Source organism: Carcharhinus amblyrhynchos, chromosome 9, assembly GCF_965287045.1.
Source record: "Carcharhinus amblyrhynchos chromosome 9, sCarAmb.v2.hapA, whole genome shotgun sequence".
Taxonomy (NCBI): Eukaryota; Metazoa; Chordata; class Chondrichthyes; order Carcharhiniformes; family Carcharhinidae; genus Carcharhinus; species Carcharhinus amblyrhynchos.
In genome coordinates this window covers 48615238-48630384 of record NC_137332.1, presented here as the reverse complement: position 1 = coordinate 48630384, position 15147 = coordinate 48615238, and the positions used below count along the sequence as shown (strand labels likewise).

The following is a 15147-nucleotide window of genomic DNA, read 5'->3' as shown; positions in this document are numbered from 1 at the left end:
AGAAAGTAAATGTAGATGTATGGGATTGGGGGTGATCTAGGGAATTGGATCAGGAATTGGCTAGCGGATAGGAGACAGAGGGTGGCGGTTGATGGTAAATATTCATCATGGAGTTCGGTTACGAGTGGTGTGCCTCAGGGATCTGTTTTGGGGCCACTGCTGTTTGTAATTTTTATTAATGATCTGGATGAGGGTATAGTTGGGTGGATTAGTAAATTTGCTGATGACACCAAAGTCGGAGGTGTGGTAGATAGTGAGGAAGGGTGTCATAGTTTGCAGGAAGACTTAGACAGGTTGCAGAGCTGGGCCGAGAGGTGGCAGATGGAGTTTAATGCGGAGAAGTGTGAGGTAGTTCACTTTGGTAGGAATAACAGATGTGTTGAGTATAGGGCTAACGGGAGGACTTTGAATAGTGTGGATGAGCAGAGGGATCTAGGCGTATGTGTACATAGATCCCTGAAAGTTGGGAATCAAGTAGATAAGGTTGTTAAGAAGGCATACGGTGTCTTGGCGTTTATTGGTAGGGGGATTGAATTTAGGAGTCGCAGCGTTATGTTGCAACTGTACACAACTCTGGTGCGGCCGCACTTGGAGTACTGTGTGCAGTTCTGGTCCCCACATTACAGGAAGGATGTGGAGGCTTTGGAGACGGTGCAGAGGAGGTTTACCAGGATGTTGCCTGGTATGGAGGGGAGGTCCTATGAGGAGAGGCTGAGGGATTTGGGGTTGTTTTCGCTGGAAAGAAGGCGGCTAAGAGGGGATCTTATTGAAACATATAAGATGATTAGAGGTTTAGATAGGGTGGATAGTGATAGCCTTTTTCCTCTGATGGAGAAATCTAGCACGAGGGGGCATGGCTTTAAATTAAGGGGGGGTAGTTATAGGACGGATGTCAGGGGTAGGTTCTTTACCTAGAGGGTGGTGAGGGATTGGAATGCCCTGCCTGCTGCAGTTGTAAATGCGCCTAGTTTGGGGGCGTTTAAGAGATCCGTGGATAGGTTTATGGACGAAAAGGGATTGGTTTAGGTTAGTGGGTCATTGTTTTTTAACTGGTCGGCGCAACATCGTGGGCCGAAGGGCCTGTTCTGCGCTGTAATGTTCTATGTTCATAGTTTAGATTGATAGATGTCTACACTAAGGTTGACATGTCAATCTCACAACCTGAACATAAGCCAAGGTAAGGGAAGGTCAAATCACCCTTTACTTCTTGCAACAAAATGTCAAAGTTAACATTCATCAAATTCCTAGGTACTGACATGAATTAACAACTGGGACTAATGCCACATCAGTTTCGTGATCCCTTCCTAAACTGCAAAGTCATAATGCTGAACTGGGGGAGTTCAATTACCATTAATCACCTGGTTAGTTCATTGTTCAAAGATGGACTCCTTTTGCAGATTTATGATGTACATCAGTTAAGTCTTGGATTCAAATCCAATCCAAACCAATGGTTCAAACATCTGTTAACTAAGGGTTCTAAGGATCTTATGTCAAACATGCCTGGATGGTATCAATCAATTTACTGAGTCAATAAGAGATCAGCTATGCAGTTAGATAAACTGAAAAATTGACAAGTGGAGAGCAAAAAGCTCCATTTTCCTGTTGTGAAACTAGCTAGTGGCTTTTACTTTGGTTTGGAGACATTAAGATTAAAATGGTTTTCATGTTCGTCAAACCTTACCATGCCCAAAAATTTAATTTATTGAATGAGTCAACCCAGAAGACACTTCTTGTCAATTCAATCAGCCAGGGAAGTTTCGCTCTAGGTCCTGCTATTGTTATTGGTAACTAAATGTTTATTGTATATTCAGGTGGTGGGCATTAACTGGCAGTCACTTGTACTCTGGCAAATAGGACCAGACTGAAACAGTGGTTGTTGTTTGAAAATGCATGTTTGAAATGCGCCTGTGAATAAAATTTAGTGTGTAAAAGCTTAGTCTCCAGTTCTTCCTTCATAGTTTTATTCCAGATAGCCAAACAATCACCACTATTCCAATAATCAGGTGGGGGTGATATTTTTCTTAAAACAGAAATATCCACAGATGGGAAGGCTGGAGAACTCCATTACAGAGTCATGCATAAATTGTTGATGAAACAGGCTTGACAAAGTATGTACATCTCAACTGAAACAACCATTCCTTCTTGACTTGCATTTATATGACATGATATCTTTCACAAACTCAGGACATCCCTAATTACTTTATAACCAAGGAAACAAATTTAAAATTGTCACTATTGTTATGTAGGAAGAAAAAAGGTGACCAGGTCCAAATTCTAATACTTTTTTTTAAAAACATGGAGACTGCAATAACGCCCTTACTGTTTTGGTACTTACTTGGTCAAATAGGAGATTCATTAAACATTTTTAATCATTTCCAGATATCAACACACCTAATGTACAATCAAGTACACCTTCCTAGAATAAAGTGAAAAACTGTTCAATTATACAATATGAATTACATTGATAATTCAGGGATGGCATAATGTAGACCTAGAAATCTCAATTCCAAAACAAGTACAATATGTAAAGATTATGGATGGTTGTATCCTTTTCATTATTGAAGAATTGGTAAATACGCTGGAGCACCACATTAGAAAGAACATGAGCAACATCCAGTGGCAAGAATATGTAGTTTAAAATCACATCACAACAAAACAACCAGTTTCGTTTCTCAAAAATCTGAATTTATTAATTAATCTCCAGAGCAAAAGAGCCAATAAAATACCTGTAATTGTAGAATTTCTTTCTCCTTGGAAATTTTTTTGGGGCATTCACAAAAACCACCTTTTGACTTGGTACTTGCTCTTGTAGCATTTATTTTGTAAAATGGAGGATGGCTAGGAACAACTTTCAACGGTGATGTAGTAGGAAATCTGTTCAAAAGTACACAATACTATTGTTTGAAAGTCATGCAGCCAAAACAAGCTGTTTTAATATAAAGCACAGAAACAAACACATTCAATCTTTTTTTGCTTTAAAAGCAAAGGATCAATGAAAAGGAATTAAAATTTGTGCCCAACAGTTTACATCAATGACAAACACCATGTGTATTGTTTGCATCAATAATATATTAAAAAGCATAAGAGATTTCAGAATTCTAAAATGGTGTATTACAAGTGTAACATATTTAAGATATTTTGGGAAACAAATGGAAACTAACAAAATGTTATCAGGTAGTCCAAGTGAATCTTTAAACCAGCAGAAATACAATTTTGAAAAGTAATCAATTGTACAGAGGAAAGCAGAGATTTAGCAAAAAATACAAATCAAAGACACAACATTGAAGAGAAACCTCAATAGGGGAAGAAAAGGAAACATTTCATTTGAAAATGAATACCTCTTACTGGTGGGCTGAAAACAGTAGAGGCCTGAAGAAAGCAGCGTTTTCTCTTTAATGATATAGCATCAGATCTCTCAAAAGCACTGGCCCACTTCCACAAGCACTGAAAGATTTCAAGATCTTTATCCTTCATGCTTGTAATGACAATTGGTAGTCTTGTGTGCAGATTTTCTGAATCAGTATACAGAGGTACCAACTAGAGAGGATGCAATATCAGGAATATTCCCATTAGGAAATGAGTTAGGGCAAGTGACGGAAGTGTGTGCAGGGGAACACTTTGGATCCAGTGATCATAATGCCATTAGTTTCATGGATAAAGATAGATCTGGCCCTCAGGTTGAGGTTCTGGAAAAAGGCCAAAAAGCGTGGATTGGAACAGGCTGTTCTCTGGCAAGGATATGATTGGTATGTGGGAGGCCTTCAAAGGAGAAATTTTGAGAATGCAGAGTTTGTACATTCCTATCAGACTTAAAGGCAAAAGTGAACAAGAATAAGGAACCTTCGTTCTCGAGGGATATTGCAACTCTGATAAAGAAGAAGAGAGAGATGTATGACATGTATAGACAACAGGGAACAAATAAGATGCTCGAGGATTATAAAAAGTGCAAGAAGCTACTTAAGGAGGAAATCAGAAGGGCTAAAAGACGACATGAGGTTGCTTTGGCAGTCAAGATGAAAGATAATCTTAAGAGCTTCTACAAGTATATTAAAGAGCAAAAGGATAGTAAGGGAGAAAATTGGTCCTCTTGAAGATCAGAGTGGTTGGCTTTGTATGGAACCAAAAGAAGCGGGGAAGATATTAAATGAATTTTTTGCATCCCTATTTACTAAGAAAACTGGCATGGAGTCTATGGAAATAAGGCAAACAAGTAGGGAGACCATGGAACCTATACATATTAAAGGGGAAGAGGTGCTCACTGTCTTGAGGCAAATCAGAGTAGATAAATCCCCAGGACTGGACAGGGTATTCCCTTGGACCTTGGAGGAAACTAGAGTTGAAATTGCATGGGCCCTGGCAGATATATTTAAAATGTTGGTATCCACGGGTGAGGTGCTGGATGATTGGAGGATAGCTCAAGTTGTTCCGTTATTTAAAAAAAGGCTCAAAAAGTAATCCCAGAAATCATAGGCTGGTAAGTTTGACGTCAGTAGTGGGTAAATTATTGGAAGGAGAACTAAGACATAGGATCTACAAATACTTGGATGGACAGGGACTTATTAGGGAGAGTCAACATGGCTTTGTGTGTGGTAGGTTATGTTTAACCAATCTATTGGAGTTTTTCGAGGAGGCTACCAGGAAAATGGATGAGGGGAAGGCAGTGGATGTTGTCTACATGGACTTCAGTAAGGACAAGGTCCCGCATGGGAGGTTAGTTAGGAAGGTTCACTCGCTAGGTATACATGGAGAGGTAGTAAATTGGATTAGACATTGGCTCAGTGGAAGAAGTGGTAGTGGAGGATTGCTTCTCTGACTTGAGGCCGGTGACTCGTGGTGTGCCACAGGGATCAGTGCTGGGTCCATTGTTGTTTGTCATCTATATCAATGATCTGAATGATAATGTGGTAAATTAGCAAATTTGCTGATGATACAAAGATTGGAGGTGTAGTGGACAGTGGGGAAGGTTTTCAAAGCTTACAGAGGGATTTGGACCAGCTAGAAGGGGCTGAAAAATGGCAGATGGAGTTTAATGCAGACAAGTGTGAGGTATTGCACTTTGGAAGGACAAACCAAGGTTGAACATACAAGGTAAATGGTAGGACGCTGAAGAGTGTAGTAGAACAGAGGGATCTGGGAATACAGATACATAATTCCCTAAAAATGGCATCACAGGAAGATAGGGTCGTAAAGAGTGCTTTTGAAACATTGGCCTTTGTAAATCATAGTATTGAGTATAAAAGCTGGAATGTTATGGTGAGGTTGTATAAGACATTGGTGAGGCCAAATTTAGAGTATTGTGTGCAGTTTTGGTCACCTAATTACAGGAAGGATATTAATAAGGTTGAAAGAGTGCAGAGAAGGTTACAAGGATGTTGCTGGGACTTGAGAAACTAAGTTACAGAAAAAGGCTGAATAGGTTAGGACTTTATTCCCTGGCGCATAGAAGAATGACAGTTGTATAAAATTACGATAGGTATAGATAGAGTGAACGCAAGCAGGCTTTTTCCACTGAGGCTAGGGAGAAAGAAACTAGACGGCATGGGGTAAGGGTGAAGGGGAAAAGTTAAAGGAATATTTCGGGGGGGGGGGGGGCGCAGGGGGAGCTCTTCAAAGTGGTGGGAGTGTGGAATGAGCTGTCAGATGAAGTGGTAAATGCAGGCTCGCTTTTAACTTTAAGAAAAACTTGGATAGGTACATGGATGAGAGGGGCGTGGAAGGATTTGAAACAAGGATAGAATTTTAAGGTGTTGCTGAAATGGTCAACAGGATTATGGGTAAATAGAACTCGGTGTGAATCACAATATGGTCAGAGTTTTGGATGAGCAGCAGATAGAGCAGGAGTGCAAATTCAAAGCAGATGGAGTTACAGTGCAAGAGCAGCGGTAGTGAGATTAGTTCTGAATGGCTGAAACAAGTTAGCTCAGAAATGATGGTCTCAATGCCCTCTATCCAGGTTCTAAAGTTAAAGTTTAGAGTTTATTCTTATCACAAGTAGGCTTACATTAACACTGCATGAAATTAGTGAGTTTAGGGGGATGCAAATTGCAAGGCTGGCCAGGAGTGCATTGAAGTAGTCCAATCTAGTAGTAATAAAGACATAGATGGATGGTATCAGCAACAGATGAGGGGCATGCCAGATCTTGGCAATGTTATGGAATGGAAGTAGACAGTCTTGGTGATGGAGAGAATAGCTCAGCTCAGGGCAAATAAGATGCCCAGGACACAAACAATTTTTATCAACATCAGCAAGTTGCCAAGGAAAGAGATGGAATTTGTGATGGGACCAAAAGCAACGTCTTTGGTGTTTCCAAAATTTAATTGCAGAATTTCTGCACGCAGCATGGTGGGAGCAGTAAAGAGTAAGAACTATATGTGGCTGTAAAAGTAAAACATTCTCTGGGAAGAGCTACTAACCGTTGTGATCGCACATCACATTGCCTGTAGAAGATAAAGGACTTGAGGCTGCTGCTTTTAATCAACACTGAAAATCAAATTATTCTGGCATGGCACTACGTCAAATATATTTATCCCTATTTTAGCCAAACATAAAAATTTTCATAATAATGGAGGAAACCTACACCTGGAAATATTGAACTTTAAATAAAACTAGAGTCGTGTTTAAAAAATGGACACATAAGCCATTGGCTGAATTGCTCCAGTGAGATTCAAGACAATGGAACCCAACCCTGTTACCAGATAAGGTGCTCCTAAAAAGCATATGAAAGCTAATTCCATCTCCTGTGAAGACAAAGGGATATAATAGTCTTAATCTTATGAAGAGATTCCCTGTCTAATGCCCAGACGGATTTTTTGGATTCGCCTTCCTACTTGGAATATGCAAAGAATGGGTTAAAAACCAGTCGAAAGCTACCTCAGGTTGTCTGTAGTGCCTGTGTTCAGTGAGAACAAGTCTTGGGAGTTTGACACAGGAGTAAAAGCCAGCAAGCACACTAACAGTATCCCTGAAAACAGATATTCTTAATTTATCACTCTCAACTGTGGCAATCAGTCAGGATCACAGGCGAAAAGAGAACCGGGAAACTTCTCTGCCAAACACCAGAATCAAAAACTGATTATTCAACTGCTGAAATCAACTCAACTGGAATCTCAAAATGCAACGCTCAATCCTCTACTCCTTATGAGTCAAAGACAATTCTGTATACCCTTTTAAAAATAATTACTTACTCCGAATGACTTCTAATCTGTACATATATGCATATGTTCCAGCATTTTCTTGCCTTTAGTAGTTGATAAACTCACTGACTTAAAGCCTGGTTAAACTGGCTCCTTTTAAAACAATAGGACCTGGGAAAAAGGTATCTGCAAGATAGGATCCTTCCTAGAGTGTTGTGACTAACAGAGGTTGAATAAGACAAGAAGCCAGTTCATCCCTCCTCACCTGGAATGGTAACAACCTGGGGCCATTCCAGCTGGACAGTGACAAATGGAGGGGTCTTGCCCAGATCAACAACTTTGAACCTCACTTGGGATGGTCGTAACAAAGTTAAACCACAAAACATGTCAGCTATCACCAGATTAACAAGATATTCATCTCAATACTACTTGTAGGATTTTGCTGTATGCAAAATAATTGTTACACTTACCTATACACCAATAATAGCTATACTACAAAGTAATTATCTGTAAACCATTTGGGGTTTACCAAGAAATGCAATATAGCAAAAAAAATATAAATTCCTTCCTCACCTGTACAGTTGACTGTTATCATCCAAGTTCTCTCCTCCCCATCTTCCTTTTATATCTTCGATTACATGATTCTTCAAAAACTTCCTTAATAATTGTAGAGTCTGTTGTCTAGTCACTTCTGGCCCAAAATTACTGTTATTTCTTAACAGTTCATGTAGCCAGTCCACTGCTTCAGAAGCGGTGTAACAGTTATTGTATTTTTTCAAGTGCAGTCTATGTTTTCTCAGAGGCATTCCTGCCCTGAAAAGCTTGGTCAATTCATTCCACTAGACAAAAAAGTTCAAAGAAAGTTTTTTTCAGTATAGTTCTGGAATATATGACAATTGTACAGAAGTAATTTTAGAATATAGTCAAAGCGTTCAGGACAAGTACAATATCAAATAAAAAGGAAAGGAAGTAGTACATCAAGTTCACAAGAACTAGCATAGCTATTTTTCCATTTAATTTTTATTTGATTAGAAACCCATCAAATCAGGTCACCCCCTCACTGTCAGGTCATTCCACAAAACGTGAGTGAGTGGCCCCTTTTAAAGCAATGATGTCATAACTTCAAGAAATCAGAGTACTCAGCAATTTTTAAAAATTCTTTCATGGGATGTGGGCATCACTGGCCAGGCCAGTATTTTTATTGTTCATCCCTAATTTCCCTTGAGTAGATGCGGTGAGCTGCCTTGATGCAACACTGCAGTCTGCGTAGAATAGGTCCACCTACAGTGCAGTTTGGGAGGGACTTACAGTATTTTGGCACAGTGATAACAAAGGATTGCAACATAGTTTGAAGACAGTATGTGGCTTGGAAGAGAAAATTGCAGGTAGTGGTGATCCCATATGTCTGCTTCCCTTGTTTTGAGAGGGTAGTGGTTATATTGTTGTAATGCATCTTGTTGATGGTGAACACTTCTGCCACTGCGGTTGGTAGCGGAGGGAGTGAATGTGTTTGGATGGGATGTCAATCAAGTAGGCTGATTTGTCCAGGATCGCATTGGACTTCCATTAACTATACGAGAGGGCCAAGATCACCAGGGGACTGCACAGTGGTTAGTACTGCTGCCTCTCAGTGTGAAGGACCACAGGTCACCATCTATGTAGAGTCCACATATTCTCCCCTGTCTGCATGGGTTTCCTCTGGGTGCTCCAGCTTTCTCCCAGAGTCTGAAAAACAGACTGGTTAGGTGCATTCGCCATGCTAAATTCTTCCTCTGTAGCTGAACAGGAGCCACAGCATGGCAACTAGGAGACTTTCTCAGTGTCTTTTCATTGCTGTGTTAAAATATGTCTACTCGCCCGCCTCCCCCATCCCTCCCCGCCCCCGCCCGCATGCACTCCACTCCCCTCCCCTGCCCGCCCACACTCCCCTCCCCCCTCTCCCCTCCTCCCCCCTCTCCCCTCCTCCTCCCCCTCGTCTTCCCCCCCTCGTCGTCCCCCCCTCTCCCCTCGTCTTCCCCCCTCCCCCCTCGTCTTCCCCCCCTCCCCTCCTCCCCCTCGTCTTTGCCCCCTCTCCCCTCGTCTTCCCCCCCTCTCCCCTCCTCCCCCACCTCTCCCCTCCTCCCCCCTCGTCTTCCCCCCCCTCGTCTTCCCCACCTCTCCCTCCTCCCCACCTCCCCCTCCTCCCCCACCTCCCCCCTCGTCTTCCCCCCCCTCCCCTCCTCCCCCCTCGTCTTCCCCCCCTCCCCTCGTCTTCCCCCCCTCTCCCCTCCTCCCCTCGTCTTCCCCCCTCTCCCTCCTCCCCCTCGTCTTCCCCCCCCTCTCCCCTCCTCCCCCTCGTCTTCCCCCCCTCTCCCTCGTCTTCCCCCTCGTCTTCCCCCCCTCTCCCCTCCTCCCCTCGTCTTCCCCCCCCTCCCCTCCTCCCCCTCGTCTTCCCCCCCTCTCCCCTCCTCCCCCTCGTCTTCCCCCCTCTCCCCTCCTCCCCCTCGTCTTCCCCCCCTCTCCCCTCCTCCCCCTCGTCTTCCCCCCCTCTCCCCTCCTCCCCCTCGTCTTCCCCCCCCCTCCCCTCCTCCCCCTCGTCTTCCCCCTCTCCCCTCCTCCCCCTCGTCTTCCCCCTCGTCTTCCCCCTCTCCCCTCCTCCCCCTCGTCTTCCCCCCTCTCCCCTCCTCCCCCTCGTCTTCCCCCCTCTCCCCTCCTCCCCCTCGTCTTCCCCCCTCTCCCCTCCTCCCCCTCGTCTTCCCCCCCTCTTCCCTCCTCCCCCTCGTCTTCCCCCCTCCCTCCTCCCCCCTCGTCTTCCCCTCCTCTCGTCTTCCCCCCCTCTCCCCTCCTCCCCTCGTCTTCCCCCCTCTCCCCCTCCTCCCCCTCGTCTTCCCCACTCTCCCCTCCTCCCCCTCCCCTTCCCCCCCTCCCCTTCCCCCCCCTCCCCTCCTCCCCCCTCGTCTTCCCCCCCTCCCTCGTCTTCCCCCCCTCTCCCCTCCCTCCCCCTCGTCTTCCCCCCCTCTCCCCTCGTCTTCCCCCCTCGTCTTCCCCCCCCCCTCGTCTTCCCCCCCCTCCCCTCGTCTTCCCCCCCTCGTCTTCCCCCCTCTCCCCTCCTCCCCCTCGTCTTCCCCCCTCTCCCCTCCTCCCCCTCGTCTTCCCCCCCTCTCCCCTCCTCCCCCTCGTCTTCCCCCCCTCCCCTCCTCCCCCTCGTCTTCGCCCCCTCCCCTCGTCTTCCCCCCCCTCCCCTCCTCCCCCTCGTCTTCCCCCCCTCTCCCTCGTCTTCCCCCCCTCGTCTTCCCCCCCTCTCCCCTCGTCTTCCCCCCCTCGTCTTCCCCCCCCTCTCCCTCGTCTTCCCCCCCTCGTCTTCCCCCCCTCTCCCCTCGTCTTCCCCCCCTCGTCTTCCCCCCCTCGTCTTCCCCCCCTCTCCCCTCGTCTTCCCCCCTCGTCTTCCCCCCTCTCCCCTCGTCTTCCCCCCTCTCCCTCGTCTTCCCCCCCTCGTCTTCCCCCCCTCGTCTTCCCCCCCTCGTCTTCCCCCCCTCTCCCTCGTCTTCCCCCCTCTCCCCTCGTCTTCCCCCCCTCGTCTTCCCCCCTCTCCCCTCCTCCCCCTCGTCTTCCCCCCTCTCCCCTCCTCCCCTCGTCTTCCCCCCTCTCCCCTCGTCTTCCCCCCCTCTCCCCTCGTCTTCCCCCCCTCGTCTTCCCCCCTCTCCCTCCTCCCCCTCGTCTTCCCCCCTCTCCCCTCCTCCCCCTCGTCTTCCCCCCCTCTCCCCTCCTCCCCCTCGTCTTCCCCCCCTCTCCCCTCCTCCCCCTCGTCTTCCCCCCCTCTCCCCTCCTCCCCCTCGTCTTCCCCCCCTCTCCCCTCCTCCCCCTCGTCTTCCCCCCTCTCCCCTCCTCCCCCTCGTCTTCCCCCCCTCTCCCCTCCTCCCCCTCGTCTTCCCCCCCTCTCCCCTCCTCCCCTCGTCTTCCCCCCCTCTCCCCTCCTCCCCCTCGTCTTCCCCCCCTCTCCCCTCCTCCCCCTCGTCTTCCCCCCTCTCCCCTCCTCCCCCTCGTCTTCCCCCCCTCTCCCCTCCTCCCCCTCGTCTTCCCCCCTCTCCCCTCCTCCCCCTCGTCTTCCCCCCCTCTCCCCTCCTCCCCCTCGTCTTCCCCCCTCTCCCCTCCTCCCCCTCGTCTTCCCCCCCTCTCCCCTCCTCCCCCTCGTCTTCCCCCCCCTCCCCTCCTCCCCCCCCTCCCCTCCTCCCCCCCTCGTCTTCCCCCCCCTCCCCTCCTCCCCCCTCGTCTTCCCCCCCTCCCCTCGTCTTCCCCCCCTCTCCCCTCCTCCCCCTCGTCTTCCCCCCCTCTCCCCTCGTCTTCCCCCCCTCTCCCCTCGTCTTCCCCCCCTCGTCTTCCCCCCCTCCCCTCGTCTTCCCCCCCTCGTCTTCCCCCCCTCCCCTCGTCTTCCCCCCCTCGTCTTCCCCCCCTCCCCTCGTCTTCCCCCCCTCGTCTTCCCCCCCTCTCCCCTCCTCCCCCTCGTCTTCCCCCCTCTCCCCTCCTCCCCCTCGTCTTCCCCCCCTCTCCCCTCCTCCCCCTCGTCTTCCCCCCCTCTCCCCTCCTCCCCCTCGTCTTCCCCCCCTCTCCCCTCCTCCCCCTCGTCTTCCCCCCCCTCCCCTCCTCCCCCTCGTCTTCCCCCCCTCCCCTCGTCTTCCCCCCCTCTCCCCTCCTCCCCCTCGTCTTCCCCCCCCTCGTCTTCCCCCCCTCGTCTTCCCCCCCCTCCCCTCGTCTTCCCCCCTCGTCTTCCCCCCCTCTCCCCTCCTCCCCCTCGTCTTCCCCCCCTCTCCCCTCCTCCCCCTCGTCTTCCCCCCCTCTCCCCTCGTCTTCCCCCCCCTCCCCTCCTCCCCCTTCGTCTTCCCCCCTCCCCTCGTCTTCCCCCCTCTCCCCTCGTCTTCCCCCCTCTCCCCTCCTCCCCCTCGTCTTCCCCCCTCTCCCTCGTCTTCCCCCCCTCGTCTTCCCCCCCTCCCCTCGTCTTCCCCCCTCGTCTTCCCCCCCTCTCCCCTCGTCTTCCCCCCCTCGTCTTCCCCCCCTCTCCCCTCGTCTTCCCCCCCTCTCCCCTCCTCCCCCTCGTCTTCCCCCCCCTCCCCTCCTCCCCCTCGTCTTCCCCCCTCCCTCCTCCCCCCTCGTCTTCCCCCCCTCTCCCCTCCTCCCCCTCGTCTTCCCCCCCTCCCTCCCTCCTCCCCTCGTCTTCCCCCCCTCCCCTCGTCTTCCCCCCCTCTCCCCTCCTCCCCCTCGTCTTCCCCCCTCTCCCCTCGTCTTCCCCCCTCGTCTTCCCCCCTCTCCCCTCGTCTTCCCCCCCTCGTCTTCCCCCCCTCTCCCTCGTCTCCCCCCCTCGTCTTCCCCCCCTCTCCCCTCCCTCGTCTTCCCCCCCTCTCCCCTCGTCTTCCCCCCCTCGTCTTCCCCCCTCTCCCCTCCTCCCCCTCGTCTTCCCCCCCCTCCCCTCCTCCCCCTCGTCTTCCCCCCCCCTCCCCTCCTCCCCCTCGTCTTCCCCCCCTCTCCCCTCCTCCCCCTCGTCTTCCCCCCTCTCCCCTCCTCCCCCTCGTCTTCCCCCACTCTCCCCTCCTCCCCCCTCGTCTTCCCCCACCTCTCCCCTCCTCCCCCCTCGTCTTCCCTCCTCCCCCCTCGTCTTCCCCCCTCTCCCCTCCTCCCCCACCTCTCCCCTCCTCCCCCTCCTCCCCCACCTCCCCCCTCGTCTTCCCCCCCCTCCCCTCCTCCCCCCTCCCCTCCTCCCCCCTCGTCTTCCCCCCCTCCCCTCGTCTTCCCCCCTCTCCCCTCCTCCCCCTCGTCTTCCCCCCCTCTCCCTCGTCTTCCCCCCTCGTCTTCCCCCCCTCTCCCCTCCTCCCCCTCGTCTTCCCCCCCTCTCCCCTCCTCCCCCTCGTCTTCCCCCCCTCTCCCCTCCTCCCCCTCGTCTTCCCCCCCTCTCCCCTCCTCCCCCTCGTCTTCCCCCCCTCTCCCCTCCTCCCCCTCGTCTTCCCCCCCTCTCCCCTCCTCCCCCTCGTCTTCCCCCCCTCTCCCCTCCTCCCCCCCTCTCCCTCGTCTTCCCCCCCTCTCCCCTCCTCCCCCTCGTCTTCCCCCCCTCTCCCCTCCTCCCCCTCGTCTTCCCCCCCTCTCCCCTCCTCCCCTCGTCTTCCCCCCCTCTCCCCTCCTCCCCCTCGTCTTCCCCCCCTCTCCCCTCCTCCCCCTCGTCTTCCCCCCCTCTCCCCTCCTCCCCCTCGTCTTCCCCCCCTCTCCCCTCCTCCCCCTCGTCTTCCCCCCCTCTCCCCTCCTCCCCCTCGTCTTCCCCCCCTCTCCCCTCCTCCCCCTCGTCTTCCCCCCCTCTCCCCTCCTCCCCCTCGTCTTCCCCCCCTCTCCCCTCCTCCCCCTCCCCTCCTCCCCCCTCCCCTCCTCCCCCCTCGTCTTCCCCCCCTCCCCTCGTCTTCCCCTCCTCCCCCTCGTCTTCCCCCCTCTCCCTCCTCCCCTCGTCTTCCCCCCTCTCCCCTCCTCCCCCTCGTCTTCCCCCCCTCTCCCCTCCTCCCCCTCGTCTTCCCCCCCTCTCCCCTCCTCCCCCTCGTCTTCCCCCCTCTCCCCTCCTCCCCTCGTCTCCCCCCTCGTCTTCCCCCCTCTCCCCTCGTCTTCCCCCCTCGTCTTCCCCCCCTCTCCCCTCGTCTTCCCCCCCTCGTCTTCCCCCCCTCTCCCCTCGTCTTCCCCCCTCGTCTTCCCCCCCTCTCCCCTCGTCTTCCCCCCCTCGTCTTCCCCCCTCTCCCCTCGTCTTCCCCCCTCGTCTTCCCCCCCTCTCCCCTCGTCTTCCCCCCTCGTCTTCCCCCCTCTCCCCTCGTCTTCCCCCCCTCTCCCCTCGTCTTCCCCCCCTCGTCTTCCCCCCTCTCCCCTCGTCTTCCCCCCCTCGTCTTCCCCCCTCTCCCCTCGTCTTCCCCCCCTCGTCTTCCCCCCCTCTCCCCTCGTCTTCCCCCCCTCGTCTTCCCCCCTCTCCCCTCGTCTTCCCCCCCTCGTCTTCCCCCCCTCTCCCCTCGTCTTCCCCCCCTCGTCTTCCCCCCCTCTCCCCTCGTCTTCCCCCCCTCGTCTTCCCCCCCTCTCCCCTCGTCTTCCCCCCTCGTCTTCCCCCCCTCTCCCCTCGTCTTCCCCCCTCGTCTTCCCCCCCCTCCCCTCCTCCCCCCTCGTCTTCCCCCCCTCCCCTCGTCTTCCCCCCCCTCTCCCCTCCTCCCCCTCGTCTTCCCCCCTCTCCCCTCGTCTTCCCCCCTCTCCCCTCGTCTTCCCCCCCTCTCCCCTCGTCTTCCCCCCCTCGTCTTCCCCCCCTCTCCCCTCGTCTTCCCCCCCTCGTCTTCCCCCCCTCTCCCTCGTCTTCCCCCCCTCTCCCCTCGTCTTCCCCCCCTCGTCTTCCCCCCCTCTCCCCTCGTCTTCCCCCCTCGTCTTCCCCCCTCTCCCCTCGTCTTCCCCCCCTCTCCCCTCGTCTTCCCCCCCTCTCCCCTCCTCCCCCTCGTCTTCCCCCCCTCTCCCCTCCTCCCCCTCGTCTTCCCCCCTCTCCCCTCCTCCCCCTCGTCTTCCCCCCTCTCTCCCCCCCTCCCCCTCGTCTTTCCCCCTCTCCCCTCCCCCCTCCCCCCATTGCTCTGAACTACGAGGCAAAAGTACGAAATTAACTTACAAGTTTTGTAGCCCTGTACGGGCCTGGTGTAACAATGCGGCTTTCCATTATTTTCCAATATGACGTTAACTGTCCGGCTGCTGAGTTATCAAAGCGCCGCCACATTCCAGTCCCAGTTCCTACCCCACCGTCCCCAAGCCCCACCCCACCGCTCTCGCTCTCTGTCACAGCCACTCCTGCACTCTGAGCCCGAGCTGCCCCATCGCCGCAAATTTGAATCCGGAGCTCGAGCGCTTCCCTGCGGCTCATTGGTTACTGTGTCACGTGATGTCGCCTAATATAGAAATTAGCCGTTTGTTTCCCTGATCAATTCGGCTTTCATTTACTAAGCAATGCAGTTATATCTTCGATAGTTATTATCCAAGCGTAAGTATTTT

The 15147-nt window shown here is 52.7% G+C and overlaps 1 protein-coding gene across 1 annotated transcript in view; it reads right to left on the bottom strand.

Moving 5' to 3' along the window:
* The window catches only part of LOC145348274 (DEP domain-containing protein 1A-like), a 41408-nt gene extending 26389 nt beyond the window's left edge, over positions 1-15019 (bottom strand). Inside the window, exons 1-3 of the mRNA XM_080196472.1 lie at positions 14771-15019; positions 7708-7973; positions 2727-2874 (exon numbers count right to left, since the gene is read on the bottom strand). Of these exons, the coding sequence (XP_080052598.1) occupies positions 2727-2874; positions 7708-7973; positions 14771-15019 (663 nt within the window). The remainder of the gene's footprint in view (positions 1-2726; positions 2875-7707; positions 7974-14770) is intronic.
* Between the last annotated feature and the right edge of the window lie 128 nt (positions 15020-15147).